Source organism: Mustela nigripes, chromosome 8, assembly GCF_022355385.1.
Source record: "Mustela nigripes isolate SB6536 chromosome 8, MUSNIG.SB6536, whole genome shotgun sequence".
Taxonomy (NCBI): domain Eukaryota; kingdom Metazoa; phylum Chordata; class Mammalia; order Carnivora; family Mustelidae; genus Mustela; species Mustela nigripes.
The window spans coordinates 34221413-34247728 of record NC_081564.1 but is presented as its reverse complement, the minus strand read 5'-3'; the positions used below and the strand labels follow the sequence as shown (position 1 = coordinate 34247728).

Below are 26316 nucleotides of genomic sequence, written 5' to 3'. Positions count from 1 at the left end.
CTGGACCCCACAGCTGCGGCTCCTCCCTCCGAGCCTCAGAGGGTCAAGTGGGAGAGGGTTGTCATCAGAACTCTGGCTCAGCTCCAAATGAGAAAAATCGTGATGTCTGAGCGCAGGCCTCGGGGCTGTGTGTCTTTCCCCAACCCTACTCCCCGCCGCCCCGGTCTGCTTTCTCTTCTTAGACAAATCAGATTTTCACAACTAAAGAGCTGTTTTCTCTGCACGCCCATCCGCCCTTCGTTTCCCCTGAATCATATGACTCAAGAAAGAGGTTGCACTTTCAAATGAATGTTTAATTACACTTATTAGGAAGTTTGTCATTATGCCAGGGTCCCTGGGGAGTTCTTAACGCGTGGAGTGAGTTTTCCAGCAATGGCTCTAGTTAGGAAATACAATGCTACCTTGCAAATAATCCTCAAAAACCTACCGCTTTTACCATTTTTCAAAGAGATGTCAGGCAGTTCTTTAAAGCATCTGGGATTAACTCAGAGAGCACCCAGTGACTGACTGACTGCCTCTTAGCCCTAAACCTGTCGTGTCTCAGGTCACGTGTTGGGTGTTTCCAGCCCGTGCGTCCAGACGCTTAGGAAAAGGGAAAAAATGTAACACATCTGGTTTTCTAAACAGTTCTCACGGAAAATGTTACCCTGGGGGTGGAAAATAATGTAAAGTCAGTCAGCTGGAACCTCACATTCAGCATATTTTAACATTATCTCTCTTTGCCCTCTCCTTCCAAAGCTGATTTTTTTTCGTTATCCCCTCGGAAGTGGCAGTGGGAGTCGTGAATTTCCACTTTGTATGGTGTGCAGAAGAGGCCAATGGGGCGGGGGCGGGGGGCAGCCTGCAGGACAGGGTGCGGCCTGGCAGAATCCAGGTGGCCTTTCATGGCCCCGTCTGTCTACAGGAGTCAAGTGCACGAAGCCGTCCGCCCGAGGACAGAAGATTAATGCGCTCTACTGTACGACAGCTGGTAGCCTGGGAGCGAACGTTCTCCGTTAGCAGATTTGCCTGCCCTTCCATGGCATGGGTATTAGCTAGGCAGCCTGCCTGCAAGAGCAGGGACACGTGTCCCAGAGAGCCGCACCCTATTCAGAAACTCTGAGAACCTGCCAAGGTGATAAGCAGCACGGTGACGTGGCCTACCTCCTGTCCCAAGGCTAAACACGCCAGGGACCTAATTCCCCAGGCCTTGGACTTCCGCTGTGTGTCATAGTGAGCATTCTCACAGTTGAACACAGTGGATGGCAAAATGCATCATTGTCCAAAGTGGTTAAAAAAAAAAGAAAAAGAAAAATGTGTGTGTATCAAGTCACCCTTGGGAATAGTTCATAAAAGATCATCAGGTTGGAAAATGTTCAGCCGTGTGAATGTTCCCCATCGACTGATTTTTAGTTACAGGTCTAGTGATCTAGCGGCCGCGACCTGATTGTCCTCAAGAACAGAAAGCACTTTCAGTTTGCCCGGACTTCTGGAAGAGCTGGAAAATAGGCAAGAGCTTATTGTATCGCTCTCACTGAGCTCCGGGACGCTGGCCACGACATGAAGCTTTTGAGACCCACATAGGCATTTTATGCTTACTAGGAGTTCCCCAAATCAAGATTTTTAATGCAAGGTGACTAAGAGCCCCAGCATTATGGCCTCGTGATTCCACTAGCTAATTGTCTATGAATTGGATTAATTTATTCAAAGAGAGAAGTTACTTTTTCATCCAGGGAGGGGATATAATATTCTTTATTAAAGCAGCTAAGCATAAATATATAGAACCTAATTTAAAATTCAGAGCAAGAGCTAATGAAATTATGTTTCACGTTAGTCTTCACCTACAGCGGCTCCCTGAAGATTCCCCCCTCAGGACCTGCTTTAGAAATGACTAGCATCTGTTCCCCAGGACCTTTGTCACTCAGCTCATCCAGGACTCGTCTGGGGCTCAGGGCCTTCAGAAGCCCCCCTCGGTAGAAGTCAGCCTCTCTCTTGTAGACTGAGTACCTTTGGCACCTTGGGCCTCCCAGTTGACTCACCTTGGTGCCCACCTTTTTTGCTTTGCCCAAGATGTGGAAACTTCCAGAAAGAGCACCTCTGTACGTCAGAAACTGATCTGCTCTGACTTTATTCCCCCCTCCCAATAAAGAAGCCCTCCTCTTGAGCCTGGATCACTTTTACCTTCAATTTTGTATGTACCATAATTCATTTTTCAGATTCTACAACTTTATAACCTCCCCTAAGAGACGTGCAACTCTTTGTATAAGGAACCAGACTAAAGCTTATGATTATGAAACATTTTATGTTGGTGATGTGTTTTTGTCTGTTACTGTTACTGTGCAAATAGCACAGGCACAGGAGTGAAGAACCACAAGTACTAGAGGATACTCAGGAAAGGACTCTCCGACCCCTGCCCTGCCTCCCAGCATCAGCCACGATCAGCAGTAAACCCTAAACCTTGCTCATAAGTGATTTCTTCCCCTCTGGCCACTTGATTTTCATCACATCTGCCCTGGTTTTCTTGGAGCCTTTGGCTGATAACCTGTGTTATAACTTACTAAACATATGTCCATCCTTTCTTTCACAAGCCCACATCTATTCTTGGGAAGCTCTCTGAAAATTACAGTGACCTGCCCTGAGAAGCCCTTGTGGCCTGGATCACCGGGCATGTTCTCAGCCAAAGGACAGATGATTTTTAAAAATTTTTTTTAAAGATTTTATTTATTTATTTGACAGGAAGAGAGATCATAAGTAGGCAGAGAGGCAGGCAGAGAGAGGGGGGAAGAAGGCTCCCCGCTGAACAGAGAGCCCTATGTGGGGCTCAATTCCAGGACCCTGAGATCATGACCTGAGCCGAAGGCAGAGGTAACCCACTGAGCCACCCAGGTGCCCCTGTACATAAATGAATTTCTCATCTCTATAACCCTCTACCGGGGATTTTCATGGCTGGTCTTCAGTGACTCATTCTCTTAACTGTGGGAGGAGAGTCGTTTTAGAAAAGAATCTTAAAATTAATCTGAATGAAACAATGAAAGTAAGAATGACAAATGGCTTCTTTATCAAAATGTGTCAATGTATCCTTTTGGTCTGATCTCACAGTAAAGGACTTATCCTGGGATTCTTGCAGGTAGAGGAATTGAATAGGATATGAGGTCCCCCTCTTTATAAGTATGAAATAGGAACTACGCCTGTGCTGGTGGTCAGGCACAGCTACCATAGCATTCTGGAACTCCCTGCCTATGTCTGCTAGCCTAGATGAGCACGAAGTAGAGGCCACCTGGCTCTCTGTGGGTCAGCCTTTAGTGGCCGGTCAGTGTATCTGTTCCAACTTTCTATTAAACCCATCTCCCAAATTAACGGCTCTGAGACAAGCAAAGTGGTTGGTGGTAGTTTAGGTCTTTCATAGAATTATGAAACACCTTATCTTAGAAATCTTAGGCAAGAATGATTTTATGAAGTAGTTGTCATTACATCACAAATATTTTGGTGTGTTCTCTTTCCCAGAAGCTTCCTTTTTACTTTCTATTAGTAATATTTATTGTATTTTTGGGTAGTAGTCTTATTGGCAGAAGCCCAACCTTGAACCTGTAATAAAGTTAGCACTTTATAGCACAGTCAAGCTCCTAATCCCAATTTTGGGATCATTGCAAGCCTTGCCAAAGAGAGATGAACTTGGAACGGCCGAAATAACCTAAGCCTGCAGGAAAGGAAATGGTGGCAGCGATTTTATCCTGCTTCTACACAAGAAAACCAGCCAGCTGATCTTGAAGAGGTTGAAAAATTGGTGTTTTTGATTGAAATTGACCTACACTTAACAGATCTATAAACTAAAAGGTTGCATAATTGGGCCCCTGGCATAGAAGTTTCAGAAAGTTCTGTAGCCAAGATGACTTTCACCCAAAGACCTCTAAATGGCCCAAAGAATCTTGATGCCGTTCTTAACGTTATTAGGGTCGTCTTTTTACTGAAAGCATTGCCCAGCAAGGGCCCCCACAGAGGAAAAATGTGAGACAAGGCATTCTTTCAGGATGGCTTACTAATACTATTTCCATTGATCTGGGGATGGAATTTGTTTCCAGAGATGAGGTGGCTTCTCTTAGGCAAAATTTAAAGAAAAAGAAAAAACAAAAACAAAAACAAAAAAGCCTGGGTAGTGTATAATGTCAGAATTTAGATATAGATAGGTTGGCTCCGTTTGTCCAGCCTCGGGTGGGACAGACCGGGAGCGCAGTCTGCGCTGTGCACCTCCTGCCTGGGAGAGCCCGGCGGTTGCTGCGTTTGCGCATGCTCTGGTTCCTCCACTGTCACCCAGGGAACGGGATGGTACGCGCCCAGGATTGATGAGAGAGGCCAATGAGATCCTACCGGTGAGTGATGGGCACACCTGACTTAGCACCCCCTCTATTAGAGACAATTAGTATTACTTTTCATTATTGGGTTTTTGTACCTGAAGAGGTTTGAAGTATCCTGCCCATCTGGGTCTTCAGAAATTTTTATTTGGACCTCAGTTCTCGATGTTGTACACCAATGGTGGAGAGAGCTAGTCTGGCTTCTTGCAGTGACACATGCTGCTCCTGGGTGATTATCACAAGTACAATAACATCCATTCCGTGCACTCTCTTGCTCCCTTTGGCCACCTTCGTCCCAGAGCAATTTTTGAACTCATTCCGTGGCGATCAATATTATGCTGGTATAATAGCACATTATGATAATTATACTGACCCAACTGTGCATGAAAACGTTAAGGCTTAATTTTATTTAATCTGGTATTTGCTAATGCCAGAAAATACTTATTTCCAGAAGAATCAAAATTTCAGTCTGCAAAAAGACTTTTCTGTGAATTCCTCCTTTCAAGGACCACAAATTCTGGTCCTCATGTTATCAGAACCATTTGTTGTGGGGCTAGAAACCCCGCAGTTTGATGATACTCACAAAGTAAGGTTCGTAAGGAGATATTGATTACATATAAGAATTGATTACATGATTTTCTTTGTTTTCATCAGTGAGAATTAAATGACTACACAGAGACTAGATCAAAATTAGTCCCATTACTTTATGCTTAAAATACTCTGACTTAAAAAGTAGTGATTTTTTAAGTTTAAAATCCAAAGATGAAAAGAGCTTATGATGGCATGTGTGGGTGGCTCAGTCGTTTGAGCATCTGCCTTTGGCTCAGGTCATGACCCAAGGTCCTGGGATCAAGCCCCACATCAGGCTCTCTGCTCGGTGGGGGAGTCTACTTCTCTATCTCCCTCTGCCTGTTGCTCTCCCTGCTTGTGCTCTCTCTTGCTCTCAAATAAATAAAAATTTTTTTTAGATATTTCTATTGCGTATGAATCTACTATAAAGCATAGTTTTTCTCAAATTCTGTACTCAAAAAGGTATGTATTTCTGAAAAGATTATTGCAACACTTCTGACTCACCTGCACTTGCATAATTTTTAAAAACCTTTGGTGTAGAGTTGAAAGAAACCATTCTGCATTTATTACAGTTGTATATGTATCCTGAGCACCTCTTTGAGTGTAGTGTTAATTTACTTACATTTTGGTTGGAAGGAACGTGTAGGATTTTTAGAAGGCTCTCTGGCTGCTGAATCTTTCAGACGTTGTCAAGATTGTACTCTTACTGGTTTTAGTCTCAGAGCTATTCAAGTAACAATTGACGGTCAAGGGGAGAAAAACCAAACAGCTATAAATGTTAACAAACAGGCCTTTCTACCCCCATTGAAAGTCTACCGCATCTAATATTAGAACTGCAGACAATTTACAGGGAAAACTGGGGCGTTTTCAGTAATAAAACTCATGTTAAAGAGCTTCTCTTTTCTAATTCTACTCTCTCTAAATCTAAACATATAGATAGCCAGAGTATCTTAAATTCTTCCCAAAGGTGGCTGTCCATTTTCATCTCTGTGCATGGGTGTTTAAGGGATTAATGAGATGGTTTTAGAAGCATGACAGACTCTCCATCTGGTGGAGGAGAGCTGGGGGCTCCGTCCTGCTGCCCTGGGCACAAGCAGTGGGGTGGGGGGATCTCTGAGAGTAAGGTGCTCTGTGTCCCCAGAGTCGAGACAGTCTGACTCCAGCAGTACCGAGAGAGCTTTGATTCTACCTGCCTTGTACATGAACCCAACAAGATGGCCCTGGAACCAGACTGGGAGCTCAGGATGCACTTTTAGTGTTTTCTGTTGGATTGGAAGGGATGAGCTCGTGGCATTTTTACTATCCAAATATCGTAATTGATTCAGTATTTAATTCGCTTGGACCGGCCTTTCTGATACAATGCCCATGCTGAAACGTACAAAGACAGCAGTCATGCTTTTGAAATGTGCTTTCCAAGGGCAGGGTGAGTTTTAGAAAATAAAAAATCTTTTAAGTTAGGTGTAAGCAGATTAGTGATAAAAATCCTTTTTTCATTTATCACACCTGTTTACATACTTCATTTGAGATGAGCATTGTGTGGGCCCAAGGAAACATGGTTGTGGGTTGGGTTTTGTCTGTCTCCATGCACTCACATTGGTGGTGGGGTAGTCAGGGGAGGCACAGGGAGAACAAGCAGGTGCATGGTTACTGGTGATGTTGGTGCAGCCCAAAGGAGAGACACAGTGATTCTGTCTCAGAAGACCATGAGGAAGCCATCATGCATGTTAAACATTTACATTTGATTTTGATTAAAGCTCAAAATGGCCTCCCCCATGGCCATACTTATCCATCCAAGTTAGAGTATGACCACCCTATGTTGATAAGAGACACAGAACCTTTATTTTTTCTCTTCTGATTCAACAGCTGGTATTAAAATGACAACATATATAGGTGAGTGTTTATATCTTGCCAGATCTGCATTCCCAACCTTCACTGCAGATGTCTGAAATCACATTGGGCTTCCTCGCAGCCCTGCCTTCCGGACGCCCTGTGGCCTCCTGCAGCTTCTTCCCTTCTGTTTCTGGGCCCGGAGCACCAGCCCTGAGTGTGGGGTTCCCCCTTCCTGTTCCACCAGGCCCTTAGCGGCTTCAGCTCCGGGAGCCTGACAGCTGGCAGCATAGGGACCCTAGGGCTCTGTCCCACAAGCTGCAGACTTTCCGCCTGTTGTGTACCCATTGCAATGGCCCCTTGGACGCAACCCAGCACCCCCTTGATGCCATGACCTAAAGAATAACCTTACATGACAGAACCAACTCCATGTTCGCTCTCGCAGGTGGTGGAAAACCAGCAGCTGTTCGGGGCACTCAAGAGCCTGCTGGAGGACCTGCGCACTGAGCTGCGCGAGGACGAGCACGCACGGCGGCGGCTGCAGCAGCAGTATGCCAGCGACAAGGCCGCCTGGGACGTGGAGTGGGCTGCGCTCAAGTGCCGCCTGGAACAGGTACCTGCCCGTGGGGGTCCCCCCTGCTCCCGCTGCGGGGCCTCTGTCATCTGGGCCAGATGGGGAGAAGACACAGTCGACAAATCTTTGGTGATGGTAGACCAAAGAGCTAGGACTCGGGGGGGTGGGGGGGAGCCGGGAATAGCTGCCTGCTCACTCGCTCGCTCTTTTTAAAATCCCCAGCTTCGGCGCGCCTGGGTGGCTCAGCCAGTAGAGCATCTGACTCTCGATCTCAGCTCAGATCTTGATCGCTGGGGTCATGAGTTCAAGCCCTGTCTTGGGCTCCATGCTGAGCGTGGAGCCTGCTTAGGAAAAAAAAAAAAAAAATTTCCAGCCTTTTCAAGGCACCTTCTTCTCCCTCCTATTCCCTCTCCCAAGTATGAAGCACAGTCCCCGCCAAGCGCTTTTTGACAGCAGCATTTATTTTTCCATTCTGTGTTGAACAAGGCTGTATTTAGCCCCATCAAGGGGTGGCCAACATGAAGTGGTGATCGGAACACACAGTCATAGACAGGTGCAAAGAAAATGCAGAGCGTGGCCTAGTTATCTTTGAAAAAGGCAAACATGCATTCCTCTAGATTTCTCCAAATACTGAAAAGAGCTTGTAGACCTTCTACTACAAGCCCTGGAAATCTGATTAGTATCTCGGTCCTTATTTCCCCTGGAGGAAAGGGAGGCCCAGAGGAAGTGGCTGGTCTCAGATCATGGAGGCTTTAGTGCTTGAGTAGAGAGAACGGGGTCTTACCTCCATCTTCCCAACCAAGCAGAGCCGTCTCAGAGATTTTAGACCAAGGCCATAGTTGTTAAGGTCAGACATCACCAGAAACGTTCTTTTCTAAGCGTTTTCTCCCTGGAAACCCTTATAAGCAATATCACGTCCTGCCCCAGATCCTCTTGTTCTGATTATTTCTCCAGGTTTCTTCCAGCCCCTTGGTCACAATGGGAGGAAAAGTCTGTGCATCTTTGATCATCTACTTTCTAAGTCCTATTTTGAGGCATATCTTAAATTAAAATTTTATATGAATTGGCTAGGTCATAAAAGAAAAAAAAATTGCCCAGAAAGGAGACATCTTCCAAGTGGCCTTGATAAAAGATGAAAGAGCCTGTCATGTCAAAAGAAAACAATGCTCCCCCCACCCCCCACCCGGCCTGGTACCCACAAGTTCAGTGGCATGGCCAGCTGCCCCAGGGGAGCCCTGGATTCAGGTTCGCAGCCCCCAGTAGAGTGGAGACACTGCCTTCTCCACAGAGGAAGCAGCAAAGCAGGGCAAAACGGAAGCATCAGGCCGGGCTGCTGGAGCCGCTGACCCAGTTACAAATCCTGTCTCCTTCCTGGTGTCTTACTAGAGGCTCTGTTTATCTTAGTGCACAGCCTGAAGAGTCAGGAGTGGAGACAAAATGAGTAAGATGCTCTCTGGTGAGCTGAAACCTATTTTAAAATATGTTTATGGGGGAGAAAGCTAAATATTTTCGCAGATGTAAATGTAGCTAAAGAAAGGAGGCCTAATCTTTGATGTGAGCCAATTTCAAAATATTTCATCTTTGTTTTAGAGAAACCTGGTGGCCACCCACGTGCATGCTACACATAAAGCCTCAGGGAGAATCACTAGACACCATGAAATAAAATTAGGACTTCCAACTTAGAAGCCAGGTGGTAATAGGTAAAGATTCATCTTCTGCCCAGATCATTTTAAGAAGTTTCTGAAACCACTGCAGACCAAGAAACAATGAATGTGGGCTAAAGCTAGTTTCTTTGTAATACTCCCATCTTTACTCTTCTTCTACTTAAAAGCAAAACGGGAAAATTCTACCAAAAGTTAAGTATTTTATCTCCATGGAGGTCATGTTGTGTCCCTGGCCGAATTGGCGATTCTATCAGTTCACTCCCAAGTCAGACCTTGTCCTAGATGCCAAGGATCCAGCAACGGAGAAGACCTTTCTTAAAGGGGTTCTCAGTGCAGTGGGAGACCCAGACCAGGGCTGTAATTTATAATAGTGTGATCAGTGCCCCACCAGGCCTATACACAGTGCTGTCAGGAAGTAGGGGGTATGTTGGCCATGCACCTCAACCTGAGGCTTCAGGGAGGGATTGTTTGTGAAAGTCCTGCTTAGAATGAGTCTCAGAAGATGAATATGAGTGAGTACCTGGAAAAGGAGAGAAAGGATGTTTCAGAGGAAAAAAACATCATGAAAAAAGGAGTATCTTTGAGGACCTGCACCTAGTCAGGTATGAGGAAAAAGAATGTGCCAAAGATTGAAACATTAATCCTGATTTTATCATGGAAGTAAAGCATTTTGGTTTACATTTTTAAAACATTTTTCTGGCTTCAAGGAAAAGAATGGATTAGAACCCATTAGAATTGAATGGAGTAACATGGTCCGTAGGTAAAAATCCTGCAGTCTGCTGAACTAGAATAGAAAAAGATGCATCCTTACGTTCACAGATCTTTCACTAAAATCGATCATGTTCTGTAGCAACAGTGTGTTCCCAACTCCCTCCTCCTGTCCTCTGCTCTTGTTGTCATACCTTACTTCTATAAACAAACAATACACTGCAACTGGTTTTGCTTTAGACATTCAGTAATACTTTAAAGCAAATTTAAAAATAGGAGGAAATGAGCTTTTATTTGTATTTCTTTTGTCATTTGCATTGTTCATTTTTTGTGTAGATCAGAGTGTCTCTTAGTATCCTAATCCTTCTGCCTGAAAACTTCCATCATTTCTTGAAGTGCAGGTCTGCCGGCAGTGATTTTTTTTTTTAATTTGTTGAGAAAGCCCTTTTCCCCTTTATTTTTGAAAGATATTGTTGCTGACCATAGAAGTCGGTCAGTTTCCCCTGCAGCCATTCAAGGATGCCACTCCATTGTCCTCTGACTTGGATGGTTTCAGAGGAGAGGTGGGCTCTGATTCGTGTCTATGTGTCCTGTGTCTGTCTGCCTCTAAGGTTTCCTGTTTGGTTTTTAGCAATTGGAATATGGTATGTCTAGATGGAAGTTTTTTCACATATTTGTTTGTTTTGGTATTTGATCTCAAGGATGTTTAATGGATATTTATTATAGACGGGTCAGTCCCACTGCTGGCCCATCCCTCATTTCCATGTGGGGGCTGAGGACTTGGGGACAGATATGGACCTGCCCTCAGGGAGCTCTATAGAAGGACAGGCAAGGTATGGTGGTAACTGAGGCAGGACGTGGAGCTGAGAGGCAGACCACAGGAAGCTAAGTGGACTCACTGCCTTATGTTTTGTGTGACTATCTATGTCAAATGTTCGTAATTAGGGCTTTAAAAATGAGAATTGTTCCCCCCCCCCCCACCATGGGATTGGTCAAATCTTGACTTAAACATGTTTCTGAGGATAATATGCAAATGTGGTAAGATTTTCCTCACCTGTTCATGTACGATTTTCCAGAGATTAAGGTCTAAGTCCTTTCTCCTTGCCAGCTGGAAGAGAAGACTGAGAAGAACTTGGGAGAAGCAGGCTCTTTTACTGACAGCAAAGGAGCATTCAGAAAGGAGAGGGAGACACACCAGAAGCTCCTTGCTGACAGTCATGGCCTGGTCATGGACCTGCGCTGGCAGATTCATCACAGCGAGAAGAACTGGAACCGGGAGAAGGTGGAACTTCTTGACCGTCTAGACAGAGACCGGCAGGAGTGGGAGCAGCAGAAGAAGGAGCTCCTGTGGAGAATAGAACAGGTAAAGGGAGTACCCAGGGACCAGTGAACAGGAAAGAGAGTACAGATAACTAAACTGAAATCAGAGCCCTTAGAGGGGAAAAAAAAAAAAAAAATCAGGCTAATGTTTCATGGGCGTCTGGAGGAAGAGGTAAAAAAATCACAGAATTTCTAGCATTGGCGACCCACACTCAGCCCTTGCATTACACAGATCTTTTTATTGCTAAATTTGTAGGTAATTTCTTTGTGTGTGTGTATATGTGTGGTATGTCTTTGGTCAGGGCTGGTGGGGGTGGGTAATATTCTGAAGGAATTTAAAGACTACGCTTGAAACATGAGGTTATTTCAGGCCTTCTAAGGTGATTCCTGCCAAAAAGCAAACTACCTTTTAAGTTTATCACTAAAGATGTGGTCACAGTGGCTGCTCCAACTTGAATGGAGTTGTTCTCCATTAGGAAAGAAATCACTGCATTAAGTTAAGTTGGAAATGAGGCTGGTTGCACCTGTGATTATTGCTGAGCTGTGATTAGGGAGGACCACAGTCAGAGGATGGGGCTGGTAGCTCATTGTCTTCAGCTAAACAAACTATTCAAACACCCAGACGAATTCAGGGGGAGCCTGAGGAGTTGTTTTTCTACTTCCCAGAGAGTCTTCTCTGCATTGCGTCAGACTCAGGATTGTTTGCATAGTTTCTAGTCATGCCCGAGTGATGCACAGATTAAATATTAAATATTAAACTGATGAAGTTTTAAACTTCTTCTCTGGCTGGATTTTTATATAGCATATATGGTTTTTGTTTTTATTTTTATTTTTTATTTCAGCCTGCCCCACTTATAAATTTATGAGACCTCAAGGAAATGAATTAATCAATAAGAAACTGAGGTCAGGAAAATAACCTTATTACTCTCTTACAAATACCCATACTGCCTGCATTGATGTGGGAGCCTTTTGAAAATGTGTGAGATACCTGTGTTATGCCGGTGCAATGGCCAAAGTTAGTTTCTGCACACTGTCGGGGAGGGAGAGAAGGAGAATGGACTAAAAAAAAAAAGCCAGGATTCTCTGGCTCAGAAAGTGTTGAGAAGGAGGCACACTGCAAATAGAATGGAGCGGACCTTCTTCCTAGATTTGATTACTCACCCACCTGAGTCACCATATTGGTCTTTGATGTGGCTCATTTCAGAATTCCCCAAAGTCTAGCAAAAGAAAGGTGGCCACTTCCTGTTTGGCCTAGAAATGCGTCATTTGAGAAGAATCTTCTGTATTGAATCCCCCGTGTGCCTGTGCTCTCCTGAACAGATCAGTGGTTAGGTGGAAATTGCAGGGGCAGAAATAGCACGTATTCTCACAAAGAGGTCACTGATTTATCACATCTAGCTTTGGTTAACCAGTGTCTCAGAAATGCCAGGCACCTTGTTATCAGGGAGGGTCCCCCTTGGCCTCCCCTCCAGGAGCCCTCACCGTGTTCATCCCTCCTATGGCACAGTAACGCTAGCACAATCCCTGCCACAGCCCTTCTGGGGTCCCCTTTGCCTGTTAGCTGTGGTCTTATCATAGCTCCTTTTTGGAAGTCACAGCTTGGATATAATTTAAGCAAGTCTTTTAGGGTTTTTACTTTTTGGAATGAGGAATTCCTTGGAAAGGAAAAAGTAGTAGGACATCTGATGATAGTCAACTTTTGAGGAGTTAATGACCAGGGGAGGAGCAGTGGCCCCATTTTAAGACTGTATCTTGAAGGGTAAGATTGGGCGTGAGCTGAACCCCAATTCCGGTTCACATCTGTCTTTCGAGTCAGAATGACTGTGGTTCTGCCGAGCCGATAGCCTCAGAATGTGAGTCCTCAAGGTTAATGTCTCTGAGTATAAGGGATTCGAGACACGTGGGTTCCAGGCATTCATCTGTTCCTGAAATCTGTGTGGTAGATCCCACAGGCTTTGCACAATGATCTCACCACTGTTTTTAGAAGAGGATTTGCTGCCAGTGAATGACGCTTCAGATATGCAGTTGTGGCTTTCAAAAATAAATCCAACCTTTTCCCCCAAATAGTCAGCATTTTAAAAAAAGATTTTATAAATCTTGGTGCCCAATCCCAAAAATTAAATGAAGCAGTTATAGTCATTCTCTGGAAAGAAGAAATCGACCAAAGAGTGTGTGTGTGTGTGTGGTGTAGATTTCGTTTATCATTCATTTAATTTTTAACTCCACATTCCATAGATAAATAAGAAATACAGGTGAACATTCTTCATAATATATGCTCTTGATATTTGACTACTTGGTGAGCCACGTAACCTTGACTGTGATAACCTAATATAGTTGGTGAAGGAAGTAACACTAAATCCATTTTCCACTTTCAGAACACATGCTTCATACTTGTCCGGTGTCATTAAATTCCTACATAATTTCTGCGTTGCATGAGGCATTTCATATGACAGATGACTGTGGGGATGCAATTAAGGTCACATAACACGTGTCATCTATCTTATCAGCAACCCTTGTCACAGTCCAGATTTGATTGGGCGATAGTTAACTTTTATGGAGTCACACTACATTTCTCCTTAGAATTAAGATCCCAGTTAACATGCAGATGATATAGGACTCGCCACTGTACTAAAGACCTACAGGGAAAACCATGCGTCATTCTGGTCTCCTTCCAGAAACTTTCTTAAATCAACTACCTCTGTAGCCTGAAAGGCCTTTCTTTTAAAACCCATTCACAAAGCGACCTTTTTTTTTTGGACCAGCTCAGGTAAGGTGACACTGTGGAGGGCTTATTGTTTCCTGTATTATTTGAAATGCAAGTCTTTTCAGTTTTCTATTTGCATTAAAAGTTGTTCTAGTGCAGGATTCGAAGTACAGTGGGCACCGGTGGCTGGTTTGAAATGACTGTCCTAGGAAACCCTATCCTTTTAAGGACCCATTATTCTATTACAACATCCCAGAGGCATCTTAGCAGCAGATACCCTCCAGCTAAACCCATTCCAGTTCATTTTTAGGAAACCTAATACTGACCAGCTTTAGTGAGCATTGCTTCTGGCCGCCTGTGTTTATTTTTGAATTCCCCCTGTGCTGAGTTAGAATGTGCTCGTTCAAAGCCTCCTCCTTAGTCATTCTTTCCTCCTCTTCACACACACCCTCGGTGCACATTTACAGCTCCAAGTGTGATTCTTGCATTTTAATTCCTTGCCCAGAATAGCTTTGAGATGATCATGTGTTAGAACGAAATTGCGTTGACATGCATTAGATGAACATAATAAAAAGCGTTCCCTTTTTGTTGTCGTTTTTTGTTTGTTGGTGTTGTAAAGAAAACATTTAGTATCTTTAAGAGAATTGGGAAAAACTGTGCCTTGGGGTGGGGGGGATGGGAAGAGATGAGAGGGGCCGTGCTGCTGAAACCCAGAGTGACTGGCTTGTTCCCTAACTGAACTCTGACCCCACCTCAGACTCTAACACTGAAGCTCTGGCTGCTTGAATTTCCATCTTTCTCAGAAAATGAAGATAACACACCATATCAGAAATTACTTAAATTGAGTAAAAGTCCTTTTAATAATGGAGATTATTTCACATGGCTTGGTTCCTGATGATGAACAGGCCATACTTACCTCCAGCTCCTGGATGAAGGCCTCAGTTGGGACACAGAGGTGTAATTTGTGAAAGAGTCTCAGTTAAAAAATAAATTAGTCCTTCTGGGGGAGTTCTAGAACTTCCTGGCGCCATGTCAGCCCTTGAGGACCCATCATCTCTCTTCTTTGAAAAATCCAGATGTCACTTCCGCCCTTCAGGTAACTTTCTTAGCCAGGAGAGCTTCTGCCATGGTGGGGTGTGTGACGTGTCACCCAGTAAAGACCATCGTGGAGATACCTGGGTGGGGGTCTCCTCAGCCCTTTGTGTGCACGGTTCGAAAGGAAGGCGGTGAGGAAAGCTCTGGAGAGTCTGGGGAGAAGTAGTCCATTACGGCTTCTCCAGGGAGGCAGCATCCGCCCAGTTCGCCATTTCCCTGCCTTTCCCAGTGATTTCACGTTGGCTCCTTTCCTGAGTTGCTCCACATGGTTCCTTTTAGTGCCATAAATCAACAAGGCGTGTCCGCGCACCCAGACCCCAGGGAGGTCAGTGCTGGTCTCATGGACGAAGAGTGAGCCCTGCTGAGCTTGCCTTGCCGGTGGCCCCTGCGCTCCTCCCCTCACAGCTGTGAGGTCCCCACTTTACAGATGAGGACACTGAGCTGGGGATCTCTGGGGACGTCTCTTCTGCCAGCCAGCCACAGAACAGTGGCTCCAACTCAGGCCTTCCTCACTTGAGGGGTGCCTGTATGTTCCCCACTATTGCTTCCTCCCTTTCCCAAGTCAGGCAAACAACTACGTTCTATAGGATGTGGCTTTTCCTTTTTCAGTCAGTCCAGATCTTTCCTTAACTTGATAGCTAAATTGTAATCCCCTCGAGCAAAGTTAGAAGTTGTTTTTGACACCCAGTGGTTACAACCCAGTTCATCACTTGGGTTATGGATGGGACCCCTTCCAAATGATTTGGGAATAATAGCGTTAAAATGAGGATACCCTGCTAGTTAGGACAATCAAATTTCCCCTCAGAAGTTTGCTATCACTGATGGTTTCCCAGTGAGTGTGCCTTAAGTTCTAAAGGTATAAAAAAGAGTTCTAAATATGTCATGTAACAATGTCAGTTTTTTAAAAATAAATGTATAATTTCCCATGAAGTTGTATTGTATATGATATATATATGTGTGTGATATATATGTGTGTGTATAATATATATATATATATATATGAAATGATACAGCTTCATGGGAAATAGGTTCATGTGTATGGTTAATGCATTTTCCAGGCTGGATAAAATTGTGATTTTTTTTTTTTTTAAATAAAAGCATCTGTAATGTTGTGTTACTTTTGAAATTAAGGTCAAAACTTTAAGAGCATTGACTATTTACAGTCTTTCTGATGGACCCAAACGTAGTTCCAAACTGTGAAGAAGCAGTGGTCTAGGGAGACCAATAGACAGAAAAGTGAGGCTCATTGTTTTCATTTTTAAAACCCTCAAGCTGCAGAAAGAAAACAGTCCCCGGAGAAGTGGCAGTTTCCTCTGTGATCAAAAGGAAGGCAACATGCACCCCTTTGCTCACCCGGGAAGCCCCCGAATGCCCCGTCCCTTGGGGGTGTGGCCCTGCGCAGACACCGATTCCGCCCCGTTTGAAGACCGGCCGCTGTCCAAGCTGAAGGAATCGGACAGATGTTCAGCACGGGAAAACCTCTACTTGGACGCCTTGTCTCTGGATGACGAGCCAGAGGAGCCTCCAGCCCGAGGGCCCCAGCGGGACTTCAGGAACTGCCTTCCCCAGGTCGGCCTGGGATTTGGGGTCCAGTTAACTGCTGCAGGACCAAGGGGTTGTCAGGAGAGCTGGCCATCTGGCCGGCAGGCTCGGGTTTTGCAAATTGCAGCCTCTGGGTTGAGTAGGCAGGAAACCCTCAGAGTGCCAAGATCTTTGCTTGGTGGTCCCGACTCCAAATTCCTAGGGCGAGCTGCATTCACTTTCACTTTCCAAACATGTCTGGGGTTTGGAGACACTGGTCTCACCCATGAGCAGGTCCAGGAAAACACACAGAGATCTTTCATTCTGGGAAGTATAGGTCTGCAACCTCTCTTTAAATCACCGCAGCCTTCTGATTCTTAACACTTACTGGTAACAGAAAAAAATCTGTTCCAAAGAAGGTACCTCACATTGGGAAATGCTAAGTGTTACTAAACAATGACATGCTGTAAATTCTTATTCTCTGCAAAGTGGGGGAAATCCAGCACTTAGAAGCTGTGCGTAAATTAGATCAACAATGCAGTAAGCTCAACTCTGGGCTCAGATTTCCACAGCTCAATGTCAGGTTTTTGTGGTTATGCCCTTTCTACAACTGGGTTTTTGTTTTTTGTTATTTGTTGTTGGTTTTTTTTTTTTTTTTTAAGATTTTATTTATTTATTCAAGAGAGCGTACAGTGAAGGGAGAGGGAGAAGCAGGCTCCCTGCTGAGCCAGGAGCCCGACGTGGGGCTCTATCCTGGGATGCCAGGATCACGACCCGAACCAAAGGCAGACACTTAACCAACTGAGCCACCCAGGTGCCCTTCTGCAACTGGGTTTTAAAACCGGGTTGGATTTTAGGAATCATTACCTGTGAGTCAGTTTAACAGCTGCTGTACCTGTCACTTAACCTGTCCAAAGGCAGACTTCGAAGAGTTGGTGTCAAGTAGTGTTGAAATGGGGGCCAGTTAGACTTCGGTCTGGTGTCTGTGAGGTCAAATACCTTCTTGGCAGTATGGGCCAGGTGCCATCACTAGGATGCCATCCTGTTTGGTCTGCTGGCAATTCCCATGGTGCAGCTGCACAGCAGAGAGGAAGCAAACCCGGGTCGGGAGTCCACAGTGACCGGGCCCCATACTGAGCTGCCACAGAGCAGACGTTCTTGTAAGCTTGCCTCTGATTCCACATGGCAAAGCTTGCAACAGAAGTGCTCAAGCCAGAGGCTGCTGCATCACCTTCTACACTGAGGCTTAGATTGAGGGACATAGCTGCCACCTTCCTCTCTCCGGGGCGGGGGGTTGGGGGGGAGTGCACATCTTCCCTTCTCCCACCTCCTCCTCTCTCTCTCTCTCACACGCACACACACATTCAGATGTATTCAGGTCATGACAAAAGCCAGCTTTGAAGTTTACACAGGTAGCTTCCTTTGCAGAAACCCAGGAAAGCACTTTCTTCATGACAAAGTATATAGCCAATTTTTCTCACTCACATGGGCACCTCCCTGGACTGCCAGAGCTCCAACCCCTCATCACACTGTGGGTTCTGGTTTTATTATTATACTTCAAAGGGCTGAGGGGCAGGAGCATTCCTGACCAAAACTTGGCCTCGGTGTACATTTTAAATGGGGTTTTCCTGTGGCCAAAGCGCAAAACAGATTACTTAGCACGTTGAAAGGGCCTGGCAACCATATTAACTGATTCAGATGATCTACCTTCTTCTTTGTAGGAAGAAGAAAATCACAAAGGAAATCTTCAAAGGTAAGTAAGACTGATGAAAACAATAGTCAGCTACTGAAATTAAAACCTCTCAGTCTTAAAATTCTATCTTGTCACCAGAACCTGTGGTAACCACCTTCTTGAGAATGACTTAAAGTAAGACTTCTGAGTACGTAGTTGTTTTATTATTATTGATTATTTGCCATAGAAAGGCCAGGGAGACGCTGTACTCTTGTGGGTGTTAGTGTCATGGTGAGAACAGTTACAATTGTGTATCGTGTATATAAAGGAATGTTGTGTCTAGTGGTCTCTGAACAGTCCACAGAAACCCCTCCCTTCTCATTTAGTCTGGAAAGAATCCCTCTTTCCAGTGTGCTCGGAGACATTTTATATACTGTGCATTTAAAGTTCTACCAGGAGAGTTTATTAACATATTTCCTGTCCGTAAACCTTAAAGTAAATACAAAGTGAGTGATGTTGGCAATGTTCATTATCATCCATTTTAGGTCATTTGTATGATAGGATATATCTGAAAAGACATATCTAAGCAAATTTGTTTATATTTAAACATTGAAAACACAACTGAGGGACGCCTGGGTGGCTCAGTTGGTTAAGCAGCTGCCTTCGGCTCAGGTCATGATCCCAGCATCCTGGGATCGAGTCCCACATCGGGCTCCTTGCTCCGCAGGGAGCCTGCTTCTCCCTCTGACTCTGCCTTCCACTCTGTCTGCCTATGCTCGCTCTCGCTCGCTCTCTCTCTGACAAATAAATAAATAAAATCTTTAAAAAAAAAAAAAGAAAAGAAAACACAACTGAGAGGAAAGACTTCCTGTACACAACTCCCGCCATCCCCACTCACATGCTTTTTCTTTATAGACGAACACATGTTATTTCCACCACAGGAAACTTCTCCTCAGGGCAGTTCGCTGTTTCCAGATCTCCTCACTCCTGGTTTTCCTGTGAACTTCGGGTCCATGAATTACTGTCTCCTTCCCATTTTGCCCGGTATTGGATTCATCCCAAGCCATCCAAAACACCTATGGTGTATTTCTGTCCTTCAGACATTGTCTTGTCTGGTCATTCTCGGACAGTCCAGGGCAGCATTCAAGAGCCAGAGCCTGGTTTCAAAGGCACATCTGCTCTCGCCAGCCATGAGTTCGGTAACCACCCTGTGCCTCGGTTTCCTCATCTGTAAACAAAAGGTGTTTCCATTTCTTCACAGCTTAAATGTGTTACTCCACATAAAACAGAGCAGTGCCTGACACAGAGTAAGTGGTCAACAAAATTTAGCTATCTTCACAGAACTCTTCACTTAGTAGCTCTTATTTTTTATCTTTTTTAAAAAGTTTATTTTTTTAATCTCTACACCCAATGTGGGGCTCGAACTCACAACCCCGAGATCAAGAGTCATACACTCTACTGACTAAGACAGCCAGGTGCCCCCTATTTTTTATCTTATTGCTGCTATTAATTTCAAAAGTGATCCATACTTAGAAAATTAATCCTAAATTAAAACTTAACGCAATATCAGAAATATTAAAACTTACATTTTAGGGGTCCCTGGGTGACTCGGTTGGTTAAGGGTCTGCCTTTGGCTCAGGTCAGTGCTGGGCTCCCTCTCAGCGGGAAGTCTCTTTCTCCCTCTCCCTCTGTCCCTCTGCCCACTTGTGTTTTGTCTCTCAAATAAATGAACAAAATCTTAAAAAAAATAAAATAAAAGTACGTATCAAAATGTCTAAGGCAAGAAAGTACACGTGTTTTCCTCACTATGCCCTTCTCCCTCTTGGTTCTAGCAGTTTCCTGTCTCCCCCCCCCCAAATACTTTCTTCTGTGCGCTTTTATGCACTGGCACATTTCTAGTGTGTCCTGGTTTTGTATCTGTTTTGTTTTGGCCGCTGCTAAGGCTGATGTGTTCCCTTTCTCTGCCCACGTCACCTCTGTTCCATGAGATCCATCCAACACCTGGGAGCAAAAAGGCCCCAGACCGGTGCACTGGCTTAACTCTGAGGCTAGTTCCTCTGTGGGCAGAAACGGGGCTCAGACGAGCCATGTTCAAGAAATGTGGAAAGGATTGGGGTTTCAGTACCTACGGGGCATTTCCAGTCCCCAGTGAACAACGTTCTGAAGCTTATCTTTTTTTTTTTTTAAGATTTTATTTCTTTAACAGAGAGAGCACAAGCAGGGCGAGCAGCAGAGTGCAAGGGAAAAGCAGACTCCCCGCTGAGCAGGGAGCCTGATGCCAGGCTCGATCCCAGGACCCTGAGATCATGACCTGAGCCAAAGGCAGCTGCTTAACCCACCACACCACCGAGGCATCTGAAGCTCATTATTAATTCAGCAACTCCCTGACTTGGTTAGAGGCAAGAAGAGAAAAATCACACTTACTGGAAGGCTTCATATCTATGATAAACTGACCCATCCCTCCTATTTCTTTTTCTTTTCAGTGCTAGTTGTAGCCAGCTTGCTGTTCTTCATGGGCCCATGGGAAAGTTTGTAGATTATTTCTAACAACAACAAAAAATCACTAAATTTTGCCTCTAGTGAGAAATAACAAGATAGAAAGCCTATGGGTATCATTTGTAGCCTTCTGTCTTTTTACCCCAGGGTGGCAAGCCAGGGTGAGGGCAAAGGTACCCAGGTCTTTGCCGGTTCTGTGATCCAGTCCATGTGGTACACAGACCCCAGTTCTAGCCTCACCATCATTAATGGTTTCTGCAGTAGACTGGCCCATGCACGCTCCTTCTGGGACCCAGTTGTGCTGGTCTGAAACCCTAAATATTTAAACTTCTGTTTGGGGTGTGCAGGTAGGAATATGTTGTCCTATGAGAAAGTGGTCTCGTTGCAGAGAGAGTGAGTCTGCATATGCCCCTGCCTGCACGCCGACAGGAGCCATTTCTGGCCAGAAGGTCCAGCGGGTTGACAAGGTGCCTAAGCGCTCCAGCAACCTCCTGTCTTAGCATTTTGGAATCCCCAACACCTCATATGGTGCCTGCCCTGGCCTATAGGAGGCAGTAGGGAAATTCATACCAACTAGAAATACGTGGAATGAAAGCACTAATTATCCATGAATCTACATCCAAAACCACGCCCATCGGGCAGCACTCCCCCGACCCTGGATGTCCCTTCAGCTCAGACCTCTTCACCCTCCCATGTGTTTGAGTGTTTGCAGGCATCTTCCTCTCGTCCAAGGATCCAGGAGGAGCAAGAACACAGCACAGGCTGGGCTGTACAGGAGGGAGCAGGTGGGGGGAGGGGAGACCTGAGCCCTGGTGGTGGATTTCAGCAGGGCAGGATGGAGTTTCTGTAGGAAGTCGTAGTTGGAAATCACGTGCCCACCTGTCACACCTTCCACTTCCCTCCTTTGCTCCACATCTTCCCTTTGGCCTCTGGGGATCACCCTTAGTACAGTTGACCCCTGAACAACACGGATTGAACTACACGGGTCCACCTAGATGTGGATTTTTTTCCCAGTAAATATAGTACAGTGCTGTAAATGTATTTTCTCTTCCTTGTGGTTCTCTTAATAACATTTTCTTTCATTAGCTTATTTTATTACAAGAATACAGTATTTAATACATACCCCAAAGTATGTGTTATATAAGCTGCTTATCTTAAGAATAAAGCTTCTGCTCAACAGTAGGCTATGAGTAGTTAAGTGTGGGGGGAGTCAGAAATTGTACGTGATTTTCACCTACATGGGGATGGGACCAGCTAACCCCCGTGATGTTCAGGGGTCAATGGTATTTCACCAGAAGTTCATCCAGCAGAGGATGAGGCTGGCGGATGAACAGGATGTCAGATTATACCTGTGATGTTGTGATATCGACCCCTTTGGCGCACACCATTTGCCAGGTTTGGATCAGGACGGAGCAGTATTTCCGTCAGTAGCTCGAGCACCTGCCTCGGTGCCGGGGATTTGGAAACTCCTTTGGGTTAGGGATTGAAGGCACTCGTCAGCCAGGTGTCCTTCTTGCTTTGGAGCAACCACAGGCCAAAATGAAAGCCTTCCAAAGTGGGTTTGGAGCTTAGCTCTGACCATCCCCCAGACCCCAGCCTCCTGCTCGTTCCATGGTAGTTGAGGGCCGCCTGTATGAAACTCTGACTCCTACAAGGCTCCCGGAACAATTCCAGAGCCATGAAGAGTCTGTTGAACACGCACGGGGGCGGCTCAGGAGCAGAGAACATCGAGCGGCTGGAAGATGTGCGGGTAGTGGAGGCGGATGGAGACTGACGCACAGTCGGCCGCGCGGGGGCGGGACCCACGAGCTGCGGGGTCAGGGGCGGCGGTGAGCACGCTTCTCGGCTGGCGGGCAGCTGACACCCTCTTCTCTCCCACTTTCCCCAGGGCTGTGTCTGTGTCCTCCATGTCTGAGTTCCAGCGTCTGATGGACGTCTCTCCCTTCCTGCCGGAGAAGGGCCTGCCGGCTGCCAACAGCAAAGAGGACGTCACCCCGCCCCTGTCTCCGGACGACCTGAAGTACATCGAGGAGTTCAACAGCAAGAGCTGGGAGGAGAGGCCCCCGGAGCCATGGGCAGACAGGACCGAGGGGGGGCGGGCAGGGAATGAGGCCAGCGCGGAGCCTTTCCCCGACTCCTCCTGGTACCTCACCACGAGTGTCACCATGACCACGGACACCATGACCAGCCCAGAGCACTGCCAGAAGCAGCCCCTGCGGAGCCACGTGTGCGCCGAGCAGGCGGGGGTGCGGGTGCTGCACAGCCCGCCCGCCGTCCGCAGGATGGACAGCATCGTGGTGGCCGGGGGTGAGGGCAAGGGCCGGTCGGAGCCCGAGTGCCCGTTTCCCACGAGCAGAGCCAGGGGGGGCGCTGGAGACGCAAAGGGGGGTCCCTCAGAACACGTGCTTAGCAGGAGGCCTTGTGCCCCCTCCAGACACCCCCGGGACTATGTGGAGGGAGGACTGCGCCCCCTGGAAAGCCCCCTCTGCACCCCCCTGGGGTTCGCCTCCCCACTACACAGTCTGTCCAAGAACATGAGTGATGACATGAAGGAGGTGGCCTTCTCCGTTAGGAATGCCATATGCTCCGGTCCCGCCAAGCCTCCTGTCAAGGACATGGCCTGCCAGACCAATGGGTCCCGGACAACAGGGACACAGACCGTGCAGACCATCAACATTGGCCTGCAGACCGAAGCCCTACGTGGCAGCACCATCACCAGCAGCCCCCATAAGTGTCTCACGCCAAAGGCAGGGGGTGGTGCCACGCCCGCGTCGTCTCCTTCCCGTGGCCTTAGGAGCAGGCAGGTGGCCCCCGCCATCGAGAAGGTGCAGGCCAAGTTTGAACGCACATGCTGCTCCCCCAAGTATGGGTCTCCCAAGCTGCAAAGGAAGCCCCTCCCCAAAGCCGATCCGCCAAACAGCAGGACCTCCCTGGGGCTAGCCCCAAAGGGGTGCAGCGAGTCAGCCTGGGCCCGCTCCACCACCACAAGAGAGAGCCCCGTGCACACCGCCATCAACGATGGCCTCTCCAGCCTCTTCAACATCATCGACCACAGCCCCGTGGTGCAGGACTCCTTCCAGAAGGGGACACGGGCCGGGAGTCGGTCTCGCTCAGCAGAACCTCGGCCAGACCTGGGCCCAGGCCAGGAAACAGGCCCCAGTTCCCGAGGACGGTCCCCCAGCCCCATCGGGGCTGGCTCAGAGACGTGGAGGGAGGAAGGGGGAGAGGGCACGCCCTTGAGGCAGGACTTATCCGCTCCCCCTGGTTACACACTCGCTGAGAACGTAGCCCGGATCCTCAACAAGAAGCTGTTGGAGCATGCCTTAAAGGAGGAGAGGAGGCACGCGCCCCCAAGTCTTAACAGTGACAACCACACGGGAGAAAGAGTCAAAGCTGAACCAGGGTCCATCGAGGTAATAAGGCTGAGTATTCCAACCCTCACCCCACCAGCTCTTCTGTTTAAATGCTCAGAAAAGATGTGTAAACCTGGGGTTTTGTTAGGTCATCTGATTTCAAAAATCCTTATCTGTAATGGGTTCTTGTGAGCTGGAAGATGCAGAAGTTCTGGGAGAACTGGATAGGCAGAAACACAAGCCCTGGGTTACTCCTAAAGAAAAGTTCATGTTCTTGTCCTCGGTGATCTTTTCTTGAAGATGTAGCTCAGGGTTTGACTCAGGTTCTCTGGTCTAGGTGATTGATGCTTGTCTATCTGGGCCTTTCACTTGGGGTTATAATTTGTCCTCTTTCTGTGTGAACTTGTGTCCTAGAAATGTGCGTGTGTGAGAGGTGTGTTGGAGTCACATCAGGGCTATCTGAGTGCTCCACATCTTTATCTGGGACAACACAAGAGGTGTACCAGAGAGGCTGATAACGTGGAACGTCCCAGGAGGTCTGGACTCCGGTGCTGGCTTCAGTACAGAGTAGCAGCCCTCTGTCTCCCTGGCCATAAAACTGGGTGAGGCAGATGGATAAGATCAAAAATCCTGCCTTCCTACAATGTGATGATTACTGTTATCCCCCTTACGTCTCTCGTATGACCATCACACTGTATATGACCACCCATGCCAGCACCTGTGATTATTATGCAATTATTATTACATTCCCCTTAACATTATTCACCAATGGGCCGGCCTTGAATTTTGATCTCACGTGTTTCCACACGCAATATGTCCACACCACACCACTTTAAGAACAGTCCGCATTTCCACTTCAAGAGTGAGTGAAACAAAACAAAGTCTGACGGTTATGCTGGGACCAGACGCGTAGGGGCCTGGTGCGGTAGGGCGGCGCACAGTCCCCGCCTCCATCAGACACTGTTGGGTCGGGGATCCCGCGTGCAGACTGGAGGGTGAGGCCGGCTCACCACTAGCCCAGATGGACAGACTCCAGCCCCGTGGAGTCCAGATACCTGTCACCATTCTCCAGGTAGCTCCTGCATATGGCGAGGGTCAGAGAAGAGAGACATACTCCTCAGGCTGTGGCCCTGCTCTCGCCATGGCCCAGACAGCCTTGTTGGGAGACGAGGCAGGCGAGTTTCCACATTTTCCTGGTGCAGGGCAGGGTGGGGGGGTGGTGCGGAATCGGTGGCTCCCAGTGAAACCCACCCAGGAACAGTCAACTCAAAATGTAGAGTTTAAACCATGTGGCATTGCCAGTGCCCTACAGAAATGGCAGTGGCCATTTCTTTCAACATAATGATAGTATATTGGCCACGTTTGGAATAGGTGTCTTTGTGATAAAGCTGCTTAGTACGCTGAGAAGAACGAATACCATGGTTGAGTGTTCTCAGGTGACAAATGGTGTCTTGTGTGGACTTCTGTTACCCCATCCCTCCAGGGGCCTGAGGTCAGTGAGTTTCCTGCCACAAAGGGCTTATTTAGGTGGATGCCCTAACCTTCTTAAGGCTCTGGAAGCATCTGGTGAAATGAGGGCTCCAACCCAAAACATTACCTGGTTGTGTCTGCAGTTAATGCCATTAATATTAGAAACTAAAGAGAAATTAATGTTTAGGAACCCAAAAGGGTTCTGAGTTACAGTGACCGCTCCAGGCAATCTGTGATAGTAGAAAGACAACCGCTTCATGTAAATCACAACCACGAGGCATGAAACCGGTTTTATCAGGACTGAACTAGGCCTGTCCGCCTACCAGTCAGGGCCTCTGTGGAATGTCTGCTATAGATTTTCTTCTCACTGGGTGTGCTTGCTACCAAAGAGATGATTGGCCAAGCTCGGAGATTCAGAACCTGCGCAGAGCGCAGTGGCAGAGATTAGATGTTGTGGGCTCTCTTTTCCTTTTCTGTTGGAATTTTGCTGACTCTTGATTCCACTGGAGTTCCTCCTTGTCTAAACTGACTTCCTGTATTAGGCCCATTGGAAACTTTCCCACCACTCCATAAATTATGGAGTAAGTAGTTCTGGGTTTTCATTCCGGAATCACCAGGACTAATGCTGATTATCCAGCCTGCCCCAAGCGCCCGGCTGTGGGCCTTTCCCTGTCCACACCCTCGGATGCCCGATCAGGGGACCTCCCTGGCGGGGGTGGGGCACAACGGGAAATCTCCCTTGTCTTTTCTCCCTCCCCCGGCCCCCATGGTTCTATTTATCCTCTTTTTCTCTTGAAGCTGTAGTACCAGCTCTACCCTGCAGAGAAGCTAAGAGGAGAGTTGTGGTGTGAAAGAAGAGAACAATCTGGAAATGGAGTGCTATTCTTTCTTCCCGTGTCTAGTGCACAGTGTGAAGGGAACTTCTCAGTGAGAGCAGTGGCCACGTGATCGTTGCAACTAAAACAGATCATTTAATCCTCTGTTTCAAATACAGCAGTCATGTGGCTTCTATCC

At 46.8% G+C, this 26316-nt stretch overlaps 1 protein-coding gene across 8 annotated transcripts in view; it reads left to right on the top strand.

The window, feature by feature from the left end:
* The window catches only part of MTCL1 (microtubule crosslinking factor 1), a 124186-nt gene that overhangs the window by 93560 nt on the left and 4310 nt on the right, over positions 1-26316 (top strand). For all 8 annotated transcript variants that reach the window (XM_059409204.1, XM_059409203.1, XM_059409205.1 and 5 more), the window contains 5 exons: positions 7171-7338; positions 10780-11034; positions 16063-16359; positions 18033-18064; positions 22368-23892. In XM_059409204.1, coding sequence (XP_059265187.1) covers positions 7171-7338; positions 10780-11034; positions 16063-16359; positions 18033-18064; positions 22368-23892 — 2277 coding nt within the window. The remainder of the gene's footprint in view (positions 1-7170; positions 7339-10779; positions 11035-16062; positions 16360-18032; positions 18065-22367; positions 23893-26316) is intronic.